Below are 20,661 nucleotides of genomic sequence, written 5' to 3'. Positions count from 1 at the left end.
ACTTAGAATTTAAATTCTCCCAAGAAGGACATTCTCAGAATATGTTCTATATTGGTGGTGCCTCCCCTGCAGCCCACTGGCAGTGGGAGGGAACAGACTCAAGTTCTCCCTGGCCAGCTCTATATCTGGCTCCCTCTGAAGCAAAAGGCCTCAGTGAGGAGCTATGGTCCCCGGATGGGGACAACCAGAGAGCATCACAGATCCTGGCTGTGCCCTCCTGGCCAGGGTGAGCTGTCAGAGACTAGCACTCATGACAGAAGTTGTTTGAGATTTACTCTCAGGTTCTCTGCCATGTGAATTTTCTTTCAGAATTAACAGCAAGAGCATCCAGAGGTTCTGACAGAATATAATTAATAGGCTAGATTTAGTTAGTATCTAGCCAGTACTCTGGAATGTTCCTACTGTCACTCTTCCCTTGACTTTGGCAGCAAGAGGGCAGAGCTTGGAGACTGCCTGTCTGCCTCACTGCTGAGAAAGACTGGAAATTAGCCTTTGTAGGTGCAGGGGTCCCCTGTGTCACAGAGGCTAAACCCTTTCAGCTTAAAACTAGAGGACCCTCCATGTCACGAGGTCCCGACACGCTCCTGAACCTAGCTGTGAGAGGTAAATATTTCCCTAGGCCTGAGCAGCTGCTAGGGACCATGTCACAGGCTCTGTAGATCAGCCCCATCCCTGGAAGAGCACATGTGCTCTCCACAGCTCCACACCCTCTCTTCTTATGAGAAGTGCATTTTTGAAGGTCAGGATTTCATGACTTTTGGCCAAAGGCTATTGCAAGCCTTGCAGAGTAAAGAATACCACAATGTGATTTTTAAACGACATTACGGGGTCCCAAACAGACTGAAGGTAGTGTGAGCTTTGGAGTGAGAAAGTAAGTGGTCTATCAGAACTCTGTAACAGAGGTATCACCAGGCCATATTAGACAGCAGTGAAGTCACTGTCCCCTTTACCAGGGCTAAGTCCTTGTCCTTCTCACTGCAGAATGAACTTGAGGGCAAGGGAGGGGAGAATGTGTCTTTTTCAGGGAAATAGGACACTTGCTTCAGTGAGGTCTCCAAAGGCAGAGCTAGGCTTCATTGTGCTACCATGGTAACAGCACAAAAGTGGCAGAAACTGAGGCAAAGACAGCCATGAAGACAAGCTGGTCATCATTGCAAGCCACCAAGGCCTCCAGCATTACTTACCAAAGCCAGGTTTGGTAGTGTTTTCTGAGCTGACATGAAGTTCTGTCATGTCATGATATATCTTCTTCTGGAAGAAGTCAGCGACTGCCACTCTGGAATGCATGCCTTTGGGCAACCTCACTCCTCGCCCTGCAAACCCTCTCCATAGCTGAGCAGGGGGTTTTGACCACCCCTCCGAACTCAGACATTACTTGACATTACTCTTAGGGTGTGAAGTGAGAACTGCTCAAGGGTTTTGGCTCTCAGAAAAGCCAAGCTCCATTCTTCTTGACTTATGCCAAAGGTGCCAGTCTCCACCCATAGGTAAATCAAAGTCAGGTTCATCTATTTAAGAGAGGCTTTGAGAGGATCCTATTGGCAGAGGGTCATGAGAAAATACCATGATCCTGAGAAGGCCAAGTGCCCATCTGGTCCCATGTGGAAGGCTCATGTATCTTGGTTTGAAAATCCCACCAGAGACCTCAGCTAAGATTTCTCTACAGCTTTGTTCTCTGGGTAACTTGTAACCCTGCCTTTTTCCTCCACCCCAGAGTTCCAAGTTCCTTCCCAGATACAACCCACACAGACCTGGGCTGGAGGCCTTTGACACCAAATCTGAGCCATCAGTACCTTCTACATCCCTGTGGGATCTTTGCTCCTCAGAAGTGCTCCTGTCTTTCTTGTTCCCTTCTCTCAAAGCAGAGCATGCCCCAGTCAAAGGTTTGCCTCTGATATCTTCCTTTTTCCCCTCTTTTTGTCAATCCTCACCATTCCTGGCCCAGGAGCATACGGCACATTTAAGCAATGCATTCACACCCACCCAGAAGTCAAGCATAATGAGGAGAGAAGATCTAGCTCTCTCAGGCACAAACACCCAGATACTTTGTGACAGAAGGAAAATGTGCCCAAAAGAAAAGGGGCAAAAATGCAGAGGGGTGTTAGACCTTATCGCCCATGCAGAAATCTCTTCCCTCATCAAGATTTAATTTCAAGGGAAACTGGGGTAACTCTATGGAAGTTTTATCCACTGAGTAGGAGAAATTGGAAAAAGAGTCCTACCCAAGAGGGCCTCAGAATCCTGATGGAATTTCAGAACCACCCAAAAAAGCAGACAAGGGACTTGTCTCTTGCCAGCACGTCTCCTTCAAATCACTTTTGGGTTCAAGTAGGGTTGAAGAAGGAGTCTTATTTAGCTCTGGATATATATTGTCAGATCTAGGCTGAGGTTTTCTTGGGAGGTGGGAAGTACAGGGGGTGGTAACAGTAGGATTTCTAAAGGCAAAATGCAGAACCAGAGCTATCCAAGGAATCCGGAGGCTGCAAGCAGCTTCACCCACATCAGCCAGCATTAAAGATTGGAAATGTGGTGGGTGGGGGAGAGCTGGGAGAGAGGAGGAGGAGAGCTCCAGGCCCTTGCTGGACAGTCCAAATGGAAGCAAGACTCCCCATTGTTCTCTACCTTCCTCCCGCCTCTGCTGTCACGCTTAAGAGTTTTCCCTGGGCCCTTCACAGAGAAGACTCCAAGCAGCCAGCATCGCCCCTCTCCCCCTCCTGTCTCTCCCTCCCTGCCACCTTCATTTTGCTCTTGCTTTCAGAGTCACGTTGGCAGCAATGTGCGAGTCTAGCCAGAGCACAGGAGTCAGTAAACCCTGAAGGAACAAAGGCTCCGGCTCTTTGCCTAATCCATGTCTGGCTCCGTGCAGAAAGCTATACAACAATGAAGTCGTCCTGCATTGATCTGCCCGCTCCTGAGCTTTCCCGTGGCATCCAACCCTCCCTTGCTGCCTCACCATTGTATTTGAGATGCTTGATCCTTTGCTTATGCCTGGGCTTGACCTGAGGGAAATGGGACGAGCTAGGGGATGTGTCACAGCCCAGTGCTGTGCTGCGGTCACACCTGTGGCTGGGGAGGTGGAGGTGAGGATGTGGCTGCTGAGAGCTTGGCTGCAGAAAGGGATTCCCACACAAAAGAAGAGACAGAGGTGGCTAGAAGTCAGATGCTTGACTTCCAAATTCAGCCTGCTTTGCGTTTGGTCTTTTTGGGGTGAGCATTGCATGGCTGAGCTTGGACGTGTCAGGAGGTCTTTGAGGTGGGTTGAAGAAAGGTTAAGTGATGGTGTGTAGTTAGACGAGGCCCTTTCTTCTACTACCTTCCTGTCTGAAGCTGCTCACCCTTGCCCAGACCTGGGCAGCCTAACCTGCTATCCTAAGGATCAGGTTGGTCTCATCCTTTCTTCTGCCACCTTCCTATCTGAAGCTGCTCACCCTTGCCTAGACCTGGGCAGCCTAACCTGCTATCCTAAGGATCAGGTTGGTCTCATCCAACAAGTCCTCCCCAATATCAAAGAGGCCATCATTGCTTGGGAATCTCACCAACTTTAAGACATGGGATTAATCTCAGATCTAAGCCCAACTGTGCTTTCATACACCCCAAGTCACTAAATGCTACAATGAGAGGAAAGAACATTGCAGATTTTTTTTCTAGTGTTTTAAAATCACCCTGTCCCAATGGTTCCAGAAGGAAGTCAGGGATGGTGCCCACCCCTGAAGACCCCTGAAAGACTTTTCTGTCTTAGGAGTGGAGTGGGGTTGGCGGGGAGCTATGATTGTGGAACACCTAGGGAGTAGAAGCAGAAGATGTGCTACCAGGAGCAGAAGATGTGCTACTTTAGGGGGCAGCAGAGTGGCCAAAAGCATTCTGAGGTGTCAGGCAGGCCCCCTGTCAGTCCTGGTTCTGCCAGTTTCAAGCTGTGAAAACCTGAGTTAGTTATTCAATCTTTCTGAGCTTCAGCTTCCTTGTGGGTAAAATGTGACTGGTTCTGAGTAAGTGCTTCATAAAATACATAGAATTATTACTATTAATGCCCCACAGCAAACCCATTCTTGGGAGCTTGGCAATCAGTTCCAGGACCTGGTCATGTAATGCTAGTAAAAGAGTCCAGCCTCTCCAGGGCATGTCCCTGGAATGTGTTAGATCAAATTTCACCTTGTTCTACAAGATCTTATTGGTACAGTTGAGTTTCTCATTATCTAAGCTTCAGAACCAGCACCTGTCAACCACCTCTCTAGAATGAAGATCCAGAGAGCATCTGGCAAGTACCCTGGGTTCATGAACTGAGTTAGCTGTCAATCTGTGCAGCAAAATCCTGCAGGACCAAAATGTAAGCTTAAGGTCTGAGAAAGCTACTGTGAAATCCTGTTGGTGAGATTCGAATGCAGGAGGTCAGGGAGCTGCAGGACTGGCTGGTTCCCTGAGCCACCCTAAACTGAAGCCAGTCCAAACTGGCATCTTTCTGGGCTGAGTTCAGCTCTCCGCATCTGCCCTATACCAGCTCTGACTTCCCTAGAGGCACCAACACTGGGGTAAATGCCATGAGACTCAACACCCAGCAGTAAAACATGGAAAACAGAGGCCTAGACTCCAACCTTAACCAGTTCCTCATTCTGCCCAGCAACCTTTCCGTAGATCCCCATAGTCTTCCATAGTCTCTTCCCCTGTCAGTTCAGATGTTCCAACTCTCCTTGGGTCTTCTCAGTAGTGGCACAAGGCCTTGCCTCATTCTTTATAGACAAATGGAAGCCACCAGAGAAGAATTCCCTTACTTTCTTGCCCTATCACCTTGAAAAGACATTCCGCATCCTTTCCTCTTTTTGCCTCCTTCTCTATGGGAAGAGCACTCCCTCCACAAGGCCAGTGCTATCCCCTCTTCCTGAGCTGTGGATACTTTTCCTTCCTATATTCTCAGAGGCCATTTTTATCTATTATCTCTTCTCCCATAAACTGATAGGCTCCAAGCATTAGAACAAAATGAAGCTCAAATCCCTCCTATATTAAAAATGAAAGTTCTCCCTTGAACCAGTGCATCTCCTCATGGTCCCCAGGACAGTCCCAACCCTTCAGGCATCCCTGTTCCAACTCTTTCTCCCTGGAACCCTTGAGAAGAGATAAATGCAGAGCTTGGTCCACCCCTCACCCAGGCCACTCTATAGAGCAGGAGATTCCATTTGGCATAAAGGGGTCTCAAATCAAACTAGACTTAAATAGAAGATAAAGTAAGTGAGGATACATAGAAAAGCACCAACCTAGCCTGATCAACTTCCTGTCAGACTGGAACATGAGCCCTTCTACATTACTTTACTTGTCTTGTCTCTACTTCCACAATGACTGAGCTCCAACAAGGATTACTGGGGCCCAGTGAAACATTCAGATTCACTCAGGACCCCTTTCCCAGCCCTCATTCTCCACTCTTGCTCCATCTGTCCTGCATACAGAGCCTCACAGTGTCCTCTCCTCCTGAAAGGAAGAGGGCAAGTTACAGGGAGCATTTTAATTCTTCTAGCTGTGTCAGTGCCAGGGTCCAAGGGTGCACAGATGTGCCAGTTCATCTAAGCATTTTACTCTTTGACTTCTCCCTCCTGGCAGCCCACATGAAACTTGCCATGAGAGTGTGGCTCACCTGAGTGTGTGTGTGGGTGTCTGTGCATGAAAGGGAGCGTGTCTCTGAGTGACAAGTGTGTTGACCTGTACACCCAAAGCCCCATCTTTCCTTGGGCAAGGTCACTTTCCCAGCATCCACAGGGAACATGCAAAACCACTCCATCTCAGGGACCACCCGACTGGCTTTGCTGGTGCCCCAAAGATAAAGGATCCCCAACCCTACTCCCAGACTCCCTTACACATCAGCTCTCAAGAGATTTCTGTGAGCCTTGGCTGCTCAGACAACAGAACATTCCCCAGCTACCAAAGGAGTGAGGGTCTCAGTGGCCCAAGTAGTGTCTGTAGAAGTCAGGTTTCAATCTTGCTTTCACCTCTCACACTGTGTGACCCTGGGTGAACCACTCAACCTCTCTGAGCCTCTACTTCTTTCTCAATACGATGAAAAGCACTTTAGTGTATGAGCCTAACCTATCTGGAAGACTCTCAATGAAAGCAACCAATGGAACAGATTGTGAACATCTTTGTAAACACAGAACTTAACTAAGAAGCTTATTTAAAAGAGTAACAGGAAAACAGGGAAAAATGCAGGTAACCTGGATTTTCTGTATTTTGAATGTTTTTGCAAAATTTCCAAATAAGAGGTCTGATTCAGTCATTTCATTAGAAAATAAAGTGTTTATTAAGAAACTATACACTGAACACTCCTATAAGTCTCTGTGGAAACACAACGCCCCATTGTCATAGCACAAGGTGAGGAAAATGGCAGAATAAAAGATGCTGTGATGGATGGAGCCTGGGAGGCTGGAAATGAGGTAATGATTTACAATAATTAAAAAACATCATCCTCAAGCTTACTCCTTAAAGCCACACTTGGGAGGAGGCCCTAGACCCAAAGCATCAGCAGGGCATAATGGGGAACAGCCTGACATGGAGCAATGGGGAGCAGGATGAGGAGAGCTGGAGGGGGCGAGATAAACACACACCTGGAGCCCTGGAGAGAATCTGAACTCCCAGGTGATACTCTGGAGGCTGCCCCAGATACTGGGCAAGAACTTGGAAAGCCTCATGTTTTTAAACCCCATGGAGGCGTTTGCAGAATCAGGCTGGGATCCTGACACAAAGAACCACTATCCACAGGACCCAAGAAATAAAACCCTTAAGTGGGAATCCAAACTCCCAGTTAAATTTGCCAAAGGCATAGACTCTATTCTCTACTAGTGTGCAACACCACCCCAAAACAATGGTGGGCTAAAACAACCACCTTTTTCCCCCAAAAGCCCCCCACAGGATGCTCCCAGTTTCATGCTCTCCACCATTAGGTGGGCAGCCTATGCTGACTTCACACAATGGAGGCCCCATGGACCAGGGGAGCTGGGAGCCAGACGTCTCCTCCACTAGTGAGTCAGCAAATACGGGAGAGTTTCAGGCCCTACAAATGTGCCTTTCCTACTGAAGAGGGGAAAGTCACCCCCTTCCGTCTCCTCAGTGGATCAAGTTGAAAATGGGGGAAGCAAGCCCCCTCTTTGGGAGAGGGTGGCCATGGAGTAAGGCATGAGTCAAAGCAAGCAAAGTAAACACACATATTGACCAGAGAACAGGAGGACACTTCCATTGGTGCCATGAGAGGGGCTGGAGGAGGCCAAGTTTTACTTCTCTTCCCCTTCAGTTCATCTTGACCTTGAAATGCTGATTCCATTGGGTTCCAAAAGTTCTCAGAGTCAAGAATAAGTGGAAGTAGGGGAAGAGAGCCAATCCCGGGATCATGGGCTGGCAGGAAGGGCCTCGGTCCCTGATTCCCTTGGTCCCTTGTGGTCCTAGTAGGATGGCCAGTTCATGGGTAAAACCTCCTGCAGCCAAAGCTTGTCAGAACTGCAGATCTAAGGGCCCAGGAAGAGCCTGGAGAAACTCTCCTCTGCAAGGAGTTTTATAATATCGCACTCACTGTGAGCCGTTCCAGAGAGAAGAGGAAGTAGGGGGCAAGTGTGTCCCAAAAAAAGGATGATTTTTCCACCGAAAATAAAAATAAAAACGTAAAGTGATTGGTTTCCATTCTTTCCTCTGAGACCTAACTTGGTGCCAATACTTGAGCCTGGCTCCCCCTCCTCTTACCGCGCCGTCTCCACCTCTGCTTAGGTGCTCTCTGTGACTCTTCCCCACTGGAGGTTGCAGGGCGACGAGGTCACTAAGAGGACAGCATGGTATCCTGGGAGAGCCAGGGAGACCCCACGCTTCCAAGCAGGGAAAGTGAGGCTGGAGCACGGCTGGACTTCATCAGGCTTTCTTTTGATGGTTAGGTTGTTTTTGTAAAGCAAGAGAATGGCTAGTGTATTTAAAAGATGCTCCTGGTGCACAGGTTTTTAATTCTCTTTATTGGCTCTAAAGATGGTGGCAGGAGCTGCCTCGTAGGCCGGAAAAAAAGGAGCACAGTGATGACTGGAGGGAAGGGGCAACCCTGCCAGTGGTGGATGGGGGAAAACACCCATCTGGTGGTGTTAAAGGGTGCTGGGGCACTGGTGGCTCATGCAGTTTCTACTTAGCATCCCTGGATCCAAAGAGAACAATGCCTAGAGCTTCCAACCTCTCAGAGGGCCCAGCCTACCAAGGTGACATCAAAACAAGGAGGCTTAAAAGGAGTTTTTAAAAGCCATGACGTCCTTTGCTGAAATAAACATTGACATCCTCAACATAGATGCCATGGTTAAGAGGCTTGGAATGTCCGGGAAGGCTTATTGGATTCAACATAATTTCTCTGAAACCTATAAAAAACAAAAAGAAAAAAAAAAACAGAAAAAAGCAAAATAAAGTAAAAACCAAAACCCCCAAAGAAGATCAAAACTAGGAGGGGAAACAAAGAGGGAGCTTGAAAGGGGAAGTACTGTCAGCAAAAGGGAAGGATAGGAGGAGGGGATTAACTTAAAACCCAGCATGGTCAGAGAAACTGGAAACACTCCATTTTGCTGCAGCCTCCACTGAACCGAGGAAGGGAAGGGAGCAAAACCTCTGGGCGCTTGGCCTTGGATTGTCATGGAAGAGGAGGAGAGGTCTCATCTAAGTGGGTCTCGGTCTGTAAGCATCTTTCTGAAAGGAGGAGCCCCTGATGATGAGCTGAGGGGTGTGTCGGAGAAGGGGTATGCACTGTAGGGTCACTAAGGGGCAATGGGATGGGAGGAGAAGGCTATGTTTCCCCAGAACTGATGTTCTTTAGGGATACCAGAGGGGCATTTCTAATTTTAGGAGCTAAAATTACATAGACCATTTCTGACCACGCCAGGAGGTGGGGGTGCTATACTCCCAAGCCTACAAGCTCTTTCTCATTGACCTTTCTGCCTCACACCACAGGTCTGTGGAAGGTTTAGAGAGTAACAGCTGATCTCTGACCCTTGCCATCCTTCCAAGACTTACAGGGGAGGAAAATACCCTGGAGGAGTAACACTGGTGACCCCCAGGCCACATGCTGTCTCGAGCAAGGAGGACTTCCACGACAGCTCATTTCCTTTCTGGTCATACAGCCATGGACTGAGTTAGGATGTCCTGAAAAGTGGGCGTTCCTAATAAAATCTCCAGAAAGATGTTGCTCAAACAACTACAGATTTAAAAAGTGTCTGTAAAGAGTGTGCGTGTGCATTTTCATGTGTATGTGTGTGTTTGCATGTGCACATACATGTATTTGTTTGCATGTGTGTGTCTGCATGTGTACACATGTGTGTTTTCATGTGGATGTGTTTGCATGTGTACACATGTGTGTTTGCATATGTGTTTGCATGTGTGTTTGTATGTGTATGTGTGTGTTTGCATGTGTGTGTATGCATGTGTGTATGTGTGAATATATGTATGTGTGCATGTGTGTGTGTGTGTTTGAATGTGTATGAGTGTGTGAATATGTGAACAGAGTAAGCCTATCTTTTTATGGAAGCTATGCTAAGGAATATAGAGGTCATAAGGGGCCTCTGGACATTGGGAATATGATGGGAAAAACTTGAAATGAAATTTGATTGCATTGAGACTTTCCTCTCCTCCTGCCCAGGACATGCTATGGACAAAACAGTATTGAGTCATTTGGGGTGCTGAGACCCCTTCCTCTGAAGGAGGTGGGGTCAGATTTGTGAAGAGAGAGGAAACCTTCCCTGCCTATGACACCATGTTTGGAGGGAGGCTCAGTTTCAAGGTGAGATGTTTCTGAGATAGCATCCCCACCCTGACCTCTGATAAAGGTTCTCTTGGGTATGAAGGAAAAGGGAAGGAAGGCCATTGGTCTGGGCAGCCTCCTGAGAAAGTTTGTGACACCACTGTTTCTTTCCAGGCCATAGTCCTCTCTTGCTTCTCCCATATCCCTTACATAGGCCCTATGAAGCTTCCTCCCCTGGAAGACAGTCTTTTAACTTAAGGGATTTTTTTAGTACCAAATCCCATACTGGGCACCTAGTCATACCTCACTCCATGAAATATATGGAGGCTTGATGAGTCTTAAGGTCTTAAGAACCAAAATTGGTTAGGGGAGGGATCTTTTACTGCATACAAAGACGTCAAAGGAGGTAACTCACCATGTGACCTTGGGTAAGACACTTCCCCACTCTGGACCTCAGGTTCCTCATATATATAGTGAGTTGATGGGACTAGATGATCTCTATTGTCCTTCAAGTTTAATATCCCATGATTGTCTATGTTTGAAAAGACCCCTGGCAGAAGAGGCAGACATGGGGGAATTAATGGTCAGTATTAAACCCCAAGTGCAAAAACATGGGAAAGTATTTTTCTTAAGTGCAAAATGCCAGAAACAGAAATCCAGGTGTTCTCAGCTCCTGTACCCACACTGCTGTGCCTGTAGGGGCAGCTGGTTTATTTTACGCATAAAATCTAGATCCTAGGAATCTCACCCTGGCATTATAGAAATGGCACAAGTTAGAGTCAGAGAAGAAAGATTCACCATCACCATGAAGTCTGTCCTGCACTTTTCCTAACATACTTGCCCCCATTTTCCTTCTTGGACCAAAATGTCTAAAAATTGTGCCCATCATTGCCATTAAGAGTGTCATTCCTGGGCCTAGAAGGATGTTTCTTCTGACTTGAGAGATAATCCTGGACCCAAGACTCTCTTTCTGGCTTCTAATATCCCATCAAAATTCAGCTAATTTTCAAGAGGAAAGCAATGTGACAAGGGAGGGATGATGAGGAGATGAGAGGAGGTGGTGGTGTTTGGTTCCTTAAAATCTTCCTTGCCATTATTAGGGCATAAACCACTGGAACAACAAAAGCTGTTGGCTCACTGAAGACTTGAAGACTACAACTTCTATAAAGAGATATCACTGTAGCTTCTGAGGGTGAAATCTCCTTTGGAGACCATGCAGTATTTGTGGGCCCTGGAAAGATCCGTGTCGGATCCATTAAAGACCAGGGCCAAGCCTGCCTAAGTCTCTGCCAAGGTTCCCGAAGCTGCCTTTGTGAACATGAGCCCTTTCCCATATGAGCCTGGATCTGAAGTTTGTTTTCTCTGGAACTCTTTCCCAGGTGGAGTCTTTCCAAGATTCTAAAAGCTGAAGCCTGATAGCATAAGAGGCACTGCTCCAAAATCCTCCATTCCTCCTCCTCTGTCTCAGAACAACCCCTGAGCAGAAAGTAAAAGGCATTTACTGGGGGAAGGGCAGGGGAGCCCAGAACCATAGTGGACACTGGTAAAGGGGTAAATGGGTAAAGAAAAGGCTGAAGAGGGCAAATCAAAGGCATTTCCAAAGAAGGCCTTTCCCACCAGGGGCCCACAGACCCTGCTACATCTAACCTTTTCCTCTGGCTGTCAACAGCTTTCCCCAAAACATTCAGCACAAAGGTACCTGTAGGCTCTCTGTAATTCAGAACATAGCTGGGTCTTCAGGGATCTTCTAAGAATACTTTCCCTGAGAAGCAAGCCAGAAGCTCTGGGATCTTTTTGGGAAAAGGAGGGACATTGTAAACAGAACTTAGGGGAGAAGGGGCACTGAGCACCCCTACGATTGGAAGAGAGGTTTTGAAGGCAATCCTATTGAGTCAAGAGCTGGTTAAATCTCTAAAGGCAAGTCCTTTATATTGACTGCAGCAAGGAAAGGTCGGTTCCCATGGTCTCGCCACATAAAAAGACATTCAAACCTGTTTTTCTGAGATTCTTGGAGATTCTAATTCTCTCTCCCCTGCTGGGGTTTCACCCCTGTGCTCTGGCCTTGGGATTCTGGAGCTACCAGCCCAGCACCTTCCAGGGAGAAGGTATTCCCTGCATCTTCTGCCTACACTCTTTCCACTTGACTGTGGATTCTCACAGACCTCTCCTTCTCCTTCTATCTCTGCTTCTACCTTTTGATATCTGACATGAGACTATTACCCAACTGCATAAAGTAGTCTAGGTTATGGTTTAGACAATAGTCCCAATACCAAGTGGAATTCTATAGAATCATTTTCAAACATTCCCTCTTCAAATGTATTCATTTATCATCTTCAAGTTGCTACGTCACAGTAACCCTTAGCACTGACATAGCACTGGTTGTGGAAAAAGGCATTTTGTACCCTAGCACGGGCTGAAATACACAGGAGTGCTGGCACTGGGGCCCTGAGTGGTAGACTAACAGGGAGCCAGAGGCAGAGGGCAATGCAATGGGAAGGGCATCCCACCCAAATCAGGGTGCCACACTTTCCACAACCTTCCCACCTTTCCCCCAAGAGGCAAGAAGAGGTGAGATGTTTTTCCACCCATTGCAGGCAGGCATGGAATGGAGCAGGGAGCCCCAAGCAATACCCAACTATGCCAATCCTACCATCAGACATATTGCTGATCGCCTTGGAATCCACAGATCTATATAAGGGAATGCCAGTGACAGGCATTGCCTACAGTTAGTTCTTTATCCCTCAACATCCCCAAAAGGTGAATAGTATTAACTCTACTTTACAAGGGAGAAAACTCTGCCTTTATAATATGGAAAACCAGCCCCAAGTTCACTTCGTGACAAAGTCTAAATTTGAATCCAGCTCTTCATACCTCCAAAGTCCTTGCAACTAACCACTTTGCAATATGGATCCCATTTGTGGAAAACCAATATCCAGGAAGGGGGTGAAATGGAGGTCAAGGTAGTAATGGTAAGGACATTCTCTGGGGGAAGCAGGGCTCTTAGTCTGGCCACTTCAATAAGAAAGGGCAGGGCTTTCTTACCTTATTAACAGCTTCCTTAGTTAGGAAGGTAAGCAGCACCATACCCTGCCATTCCCTCCTCTGGCCAACCCTGGTTTAATTCTACCCCTGGTGGCTTCACCCCCACCCTCACAATGACACTTCGCATGCACTGGGACCTTCCAGATAAGGAACCCCAAACCCTGTCTGGTCACGGACTCCTTCATTTTGATGTTATTTCAGGGAGTGCAGCCTAGAGAGGATGAAAATAACCACATGAACGTGAGGTAGTAATGAGTATGGAGAGATGGATAATTAAAATATATTCATAACCTAACCAAGGGTTGTGGAATATCTGAGAATACCCTTGGTAAGCCAAGCATGGTACCCAGTGGAACTCTTTCCTGAGCACCCACCCCAGGCCACTGTGTAAACAAGCATGGACAGAAAAGAGTGTGCTTTGGTGAAGAAAGGATTCCTCTTAGACACATGTCTCTTGCTTCTTTTCCTGCCTGTATGCTGGCCCTTCTAAGGTCGTGGGAAGGTGATCATCAAGGCATTCTAATGGTGCCTGGGCTATAGTTATGACTGATCTGTTCTGTATCTTTTCCTTGGGTGTAGCTATCACTTTTTTGAGTATAAGTTATTTCTTCTCGTGCCATTGGACTCAATAAAAGGGTGGTGGCACTGGCCCAGGTGGGCGAGCCCCAAATGCCTAGGCTTGCTGGCCAGAGACTATGCTGCTTAAAACTTTCAGATTATTTCTTTTATTTTTCTGAGATTGCAAACCTAACCCACAGGCCATATATGGCCTTAGGATATGCCTTTTATTTTATTTTATTTTATTTTATTTTATTTTTTATTTTTTAACACAAATGGTATTTTTAAAAATTTGTTGCTTAGTTGCCAGCATTTAAAACTTGGGAGATCTCACATTTAAAATATCCCCATTTCTAGCTTCCCTTGAAAATCCAAGAGTTCTGGCACTCCTGGGCCAGAATTTCTGCACAGTGTTAACCCACTGCAGTAGCCACTCAATTTATATGAGGTGTGTGGTGTGTGTTCTCCAGCTTGCCATATTCCTCACCAATTTCTATTATCCTCCACCCCTGCACTTATTTACAGTACCTGCATAGCTTGTCTTTGCATTTGAGATTTAAACTTTACAATAAACATTATGTTTATTATACTAGGTTATAGGCCGTGCATTAAGACCAGGAAATCCCATCTCTGCAAGCCTTGTTGACGCCCCTAAAATACCAAACTTATCCTCCCTCCGGTCATGGTTAACAATGATAAAGAAGTGGCTGGAAACCTACAACAGAGGGACAAACCTATCTCAGAAAGGGGAGACAGCTCAGAAACTGAACTGTATGAGTAAGGGAAGCAAGCACGTTCAGAAATCAGGTTCCCAACAAGACACCATGCTGAAGCATAATGCTGGAAAAAGCTACTGCTAGGAGAGAAGGTGGCACTCATGTCATCCACCGGCTGTGTCTTCCGCATTGCCTGACATGTGTAAGGCACATGACAAAAGGTTGTTAAATGCCAACAAGCAGGACTTCTTAATATAGCTGTACACTTCATGGGGGAATAAGGGGGAATAATTGGACCCAAAGTGTTCCTACATCCCTATAATAACAAACACATTTCAAAGGGTTCTATACAATATTGAAAGGTACTTGGAACTAAAATGTCCCTGTTGTATACCGTGTAGCCAAGAGTATTGAACTGAGACCCCCAACTTCAGTATGGGGTGCCTCTTCCTATAAAGTCACCTCGATGCTGCTGGGAAAACGAGTGATGAGTCCTGGCTTGCTTGCCACGGTTGCCAAGTCTGGTTCCAGCTGTGTGCAGATGCTCGGAGGGAGGGGGCTGAGGCTGAATGTACCCCAACTACAATTTAGCTCATGGCATCATGCCCACAGGAAGTCACAGGGGGAGGACATCCATGCCTGGGTGAGATAAAGGGGCATGGACCACTGAGATTCTCAGACAAAAGCAAAAGACTCGTTCCTGAAGGGATCTTGAAGGCTCTCACAGGTTGTCCCTGATGAGTATTTCAAGACTCTAACTCAAAAAATGGGGGAAGGTGTGCTAGGGGGCCACCCACCAATTGGCATCACTAAGACTATTCCAATGACAAGCTGATCTCGGCTTAAAGGAGTGAAGTGTTAGTCCCCAGAGAAAGTGAAAATCCTTCCACTTCATAACATGGGTGAAGTGACCCTCTTAGAATCAAAATACTTCATAAGCCATGGAGCAATATTAGTCATATGGAAAAAAAATTCTTTACCATTCTCAGAATTCACTATATAAGGAACCATTTGTAATAGATGAGCATCTTCTTTGCTTGCTTAACTGAGAGTAAAGAAAATCTCGGGTATCAATAATCTATCTTAATTGCCTTCCTTGCACTTCAAAATATCTGTCTTTGTATTCAGTATATTTTTTTTCCTGAGTCTTTTGACTCTTTCCAAATGTTTGAAATATCTAAAATATCAGAAAAGTGTAGAAACTCTGCGCCTACCTCCAGCATTAACAATTTATAATATTTTGATATCTTCTTCTCAAATTTCTAAACAAATAATCCATTACTGCAATGGCTGAGAACCCATGTGAGTCCATATATAACCCTGTTTCTCCTCTTCCCCATCACCAGAAGTAACCACTGCTGTGAAATAGCTGATTATCCTTTTCAGGAATCTTGAAATAATTTTGCTGCATATGCATATATCCATGACCAAATTACAGTTTTGTTCTGTGTAAGTTTAAGCTTTTAAAACATGGATATTTTCTAGATTTATCCATGTTGATACATGTAGCTTCCATTCATTAATTTTAGCTAACGAAGTCCATTGTGTGAATATGCTACAAATTATTTGCCTGTCCAGCCAACTGACACTTGTTTCTATCTTTTCATTATTTCAAAAAAAGTTGCAGTCAATATTATTACACACATATCCGTACACACATGTGGGAGAATTTCCCCAGAGCAGTAGTTGGCAAACTTATCCTATAAAGGACCAGATAGAAAATATCTTAGGCTTTGCGAACCATGCAGTCTCTGCTGCTACCACTAAACTCTGCCAGTGTAGTCTGAAGGCAGCCACAGACAATACACAAACAAATGAGCGTGTTCCAGTAAAATTTCATTTGTAAAAATATGCAAGAGCCAGATTTGGCCCTTGGCCAATGAGTGATGGTTTGCTGACCTCTACTCTAGAGCTTCCTTATTCAAAGTGCAGGCAAGTGGGAGCAGCATCAGCATCAGCTGGGAGTTGGGTAAAAATGAAGATGCTCAGTCCCCGCTGAATCAACATCTGTGTTTTAATAAGCTCCTCAGGTGATTTCTATGCACAAAAACATTTGAGAAGCACATCTTTGGAGGATATCCCTATAATTTAGTGTAATTGAATCCTTAACATTATTCTATTGCTAAATGTTTACCCAAAGTAATACCAACTCATATTTCTATAATCACTAAATGGATGAACTTCTTACCCCATCTTCCCATATCAGATATTTTTTCTAACAAACTGATGGGTGGTAGATGTTATCTCCTTGTAGTTTTAAGATTCGTTTCCCTGATTACTACTGAGGTTGTACATCATCTCAATAAGGGTTTCCCCAATTGAAGAACTGGGAACTGCCTATTTGTATCCTTTCCTCATTTTCTTGTGTGTGTCTTTCTCTCTCTATATATATATATAGCTACATATCTGTATCTATATCTAGATATATAGATATATAGATATATCTAGATATAGATACAGATATGTAGCTATATATATATAGATAGATGTGTGTGTGTGTGTGTGTACTTGTTACTCTTTTCTTTATTTGTGGGAGTTTGTTATTTATTCTGTATGTAAATTCTTTGTTACATATAAATGCAATGAAATTATGTCATCTCAAGCTACCGTTTGTCTTTTAACTTTGTGTATGGTACTCATAGATTTTTTTAAATTAATGTATTAAAATGTATTCACTTTTCCCTTTATGTTACTTAAATCTGTATGTTAAGAGATATTTTCCTCCTTAATGTCAGGCTATTACCTTTGCCTTTAAAAGTACTACGTTTAGGGCCGGGCATGGTGGCTCACGCCTGTAATCTCAGCACTTTGGGAGGCTGAGGTGGGCGGATCACGAGGTCAATAGATCAAGATCATCCTGGCCAAAATGTGAAACCACGTCTTACTAAAAATATGAAAATTAGCTGGGCGTAGTGGCATGCACCTATAGTCTCAGCTACTTGGGAGGCTGAGGCAGGAGAATCACTTGAACCCAGGAGGTGGAGGTTGCAGTGAGCTGAGATCACAACACTGCACTTCAGCCTGGGCCACAGAGTGAGAATCTGTCTCAAAATAATAATAATAATAATAATAATAATAATAATAAACAAAAGTACTACATTTAATAAATCTCCATTACAGAAGAATTACGAATGTAGAGACTCCTCACTCAAGGAGGTAGAGCTTCACTTCCCCCTATCCCTTGAGTGTACACTGTTACTTGCTTTCAAAGTATATGGAACAAGGGAGAATGTAGTTCTGCAGTGGAGAAACCTGACAAACACCATCTCAGCCAGGCAATGAGGGTTAGCATCATCCGTGTTAAGTCATGTGATAAGCATGCACTCTTTATATGATGTGATGAGAATGGTCTTTCACCTCTGCGGTCTTCCTTCCCAAAATCCCAACTGACAGCCAAAATTGAGAGACATTCTACATGAAACCTGACTGTCAAGGTAATCAAGGACAAGGAAAGTCTAAGAAACTGTCAGAGATCATAGAAGGCTAAGAAGACACGATAACTAAATGTAAAGTGGTGTTCCGGATGGGGTCCAGGAATGGAGAAAAGACATATGGGGGAAACTGATGAAATCAGAGTATAGTATTGAACTTAATTAAGAATAACATACCTACACTCGTTTCTTACTTGTGACAAATGTATCATGGTGACATAGAATGATTACAATGGGGAAACTGGATGTGAGATATAAGGGAATGCTTTGTACCACTGTTATAACTTTTCTGTATGTCTAAAGCTATTTTAAAATAAAAAGCTGATTTAAAACAAAAAGTTGTACTTTAAATTTTCATCCAGAATTTATAATTTATTTTTTGACTGGTATGAGGTAAAAACATCTCTTTATTTTTCCTTATGGGGTTTTATTTAATAGTTTCTCCCTCTTGTTTTTTTTTTTTTTGTTTGTTTGTTTGTTTTGTTTTGTTTTGAGATGGAGTCTCGCTCTGTCACCAGGCTGGAGTGCAATGGCGCTCCCAGGTACAAGTGATTCTCCTGTCCCAGCCTCCAGAGTGGCTGAGACTACAGGTATGTGCCACCAAGCCTGGCTAATTTTTGTATTTTTAGTAGAGACAGGGTTTCACCATGTTGGCCACAATGGTCTCGATCTCTTGACCTCGTGATCTGCCCGCCTTGGCCTCCCAAAGTGCTGGGATTACAGCCGTGAGCCACCACGCCCAGCCACACCCGGCCTAGTTTCTCTCTTTCAAACTGACTTGCAATGACATGCACCAAAAAAAGTACTCATATCCACACATCTGTCTCCTATCTATCTATCTACCTATTTATATATCCACAAACACACACACACATAAGTTTTCTGAGTGTTAAAAACAATTACTATACTTTAGCCTATTTGCTTTCCCTGTCTTCATTACTGTAACTTTTTTTTTTTTTTTTTGAGACGGAGTCTCGCTCTGTCGCCCGGGCTGGAGTGCAGTGGCTGGATCTCAGCTCACTGCAAGCTCCGCCTCCCGGGTTCACGCCATTCTCCTGCCTCAGCCTCCCGAGTAGCTGGGACTACAGGCGCCCGCCACCTCGCCCGGCTAGTTTTTTGTATTTTTTAGTAGAGATGGGGTTTCACGGTGTTCGCCAGGATGGTCTCGATCTCCTGACCTCGTGATCCGCCCATCTCGGCCTCCCAAAGTGCTGGGATTACAGGCTTGAGCCACCGCGCCCAGCCTACTGTAACTTTTAAATAGGCATTTTTGTCTACTAGGGCACATCTCTTCAATCTTTATCTTATTTTTAAAAAACACCTTGGCTATCTTGGTGTTTCATTCCTCCACATAAATTATAGGATAAGCATATCAGGCAAGAGCTTTGAAAAACTCTGCTGGAGCCTTTATAAAAATTGTACTCGATTTATAGATTTGGGAGAAAATCAGCATTGTTATTATATTGTTTCTTCCCATCCATAAATAAGTTATATGCTCCATTAACTCAGTTCTTCTTTTATACTCTTCATAACGTTTTGTATGTTTCCATAGCCTCTTGCATATCCTTTGTTAGGTTTATGCTTTTTTACTTCATATTTCTTGGTTTTATTTCTTTTTTGCTACTGTAAATGTGATTTGTTTTCCATTAAATGATCTAATGGTGTTCAGGGAAGACATTGAATTTTGTTTATTGATCTTATATTAGCAAATTTGCTGGACTCTCTAATTAGTTCTAATGGTTATTTTATAAATGCCCTTTGATGTTCTATATAGGGTGATCAGAGTCTTCACAATAAGAATAACCTGTCTTTCCAATTCTTTTACTTCTTTTGTCTTATTGCAGTGGCTAGCATTACAAGAACATTATTGAATAAAAGTCATAATAACAAACATGCTTATCATATTTTTTCATGAGTTTCATAAATTTTTATTATATTATTATTATTTTTGAGAGAGGGTCTGGCTCTGTCACCCAGGCTGGAGTGCAGTGGTGTAATCTCAGCTCACTGCAACCTTCACCTCCTGCAGCCAAGAGATTCTCATGCCTCAGCCACTTAAGTAGCTGGGATTACAGGTGTGTGCTACCACACCTGGCTAATTTTTGTATTTTTAGTAGAGATGGGGTTTTGCCATCTTGGCCAGACTGGTCTATAATTCCTGACCTCAAGTGATATGCCCACCTCAGCCTCCCAAAGTGCTGGGATTACAGGTGTGAGTCACCATACCTGGGCTTGTTTCATGATTTTTTATGGTAATTCATTTTGAGTGAAAAGAGTTTTTTCCTGGTTTTCTTTGTTTTTTCTCATTTCCTTTTCTTCTCACTCATATTGCCTAATTTGTTGCTGCTGCTGTTGTTACCTCCATCTGACCTCTTGGGACTTCAATTATAAACCAAATCCTGTAATAACGACTTGGAGTCCTCCTACAAGGGTAACACTGAGGATAGACTACAACAGTCTTCAGTTAGTTGAGCAGTTTAAGTCAGTTCACAGTCTCAAAGCTGCAACTTTATCCTCTCTCTCCCACTTCCTCAGGATCACAGGTTCCTATTAGTTGTACTCCCAGATAGGGGTCCCCCACATTATCTTTTCAGACTGTTTTCTTCACTACCCCCGCCCCAAGACTTGAAGCAGTGAGTCTAGCTCTGCTCCTCTGACAATGTAGAGCACATACCATTCTGCAGATACCCTCCAGAGCTAAATCCCTGCCTTGACTTTTTGATTCTAGACTTGGAGACCGGTGTAATAATGAATGCAACTCTGCGCATCACGTTTTATTTCTGTACCATTTCTTGTTCACAGATTATTTATCTTGTTTTGGGGCTCAGCTATGTCTTTTTATAATTTTTTTCATTGCTACATATTTGGAGCAGAGGAGGAAACTAAAGCATGAACTTACTGCACCATCCTGACCAGAGCCCAATTATTTGCCTTTCTTTCTATATAGGAGAAAAATGTATTTTGTTTCCAAAACTAACCTTGTAACTGATGCCTTCAATATTATCTCCAACTTCCTTCTTCAATTATTTCCTATCTCTTCAACATCTTCTGCCTTTGCTGCCTACATTCCCCTTTGCACAGAAATCTATATATGGTTACCTCTATCTCTGGGTATGTGCACACATACCAAACCAATGTATGCCCACACTCTCAGTCTCTTACCTAGTAAATGATGGAGCAGTGTCCC

The 20,661-nt window shown here is 44.5% G+C and overlaps 1 protein-coding gene across 8 annotated transcripts in view; it reads right to left on the bottom strand.

The window, feature by feature from the left end:
• NTRK3 (neurotrophic receptor tyrosine kinase 3) overlaps window positions 1–20,661 on the bottom strand; it is a 385,036-nt gene that overhangs the window by 96,152 nt on the left and 268,223 nt on the right. The window contains exons 13-14 of one of the 8 annotated variants that reach the window (XM_009210875.3): window positions 10,143–10,277; window positions 6,257–8,357 (exon numbers count right to left, since the gene is read on the bottom strand). The exons of 6 other annotated variants lie outside the window; for them this stretch is intronic. In XM_009210875.3, coding sequence (XP_009209139.2) covers window positions 8,239–8,357; window positions 10,143–10,277 — 254 coding nt within the window. In that variant the 3' untranslated portion in view covers window positions 6,257–8,238. Of the gene's footprint in view, window positions 1–6,256; window positions 8,358–10,142; window positions 10,278–20,661 lie in introns of those variants that run through there. One more of the 8 variants, XM_017960900.2, reaches the window with a different exon arrangement.

Source organism: Papio anubis, chromosome 7 (assembly GCF_008728515.1).
Source record: "Papio anubis isolate 15944 chromosome 7, Panubis1.0, whole genome shotgun sequence".
NCBI lineage: Eukaryota > Metazoa > Chordata > Mammalia > Primates > Cercopithecidae > Papio > Papio anubis.
Note: the sequence above shows the minus strand (reverse complement) of the source record. Positions and strands in the feature narration are given on the sequence as shown.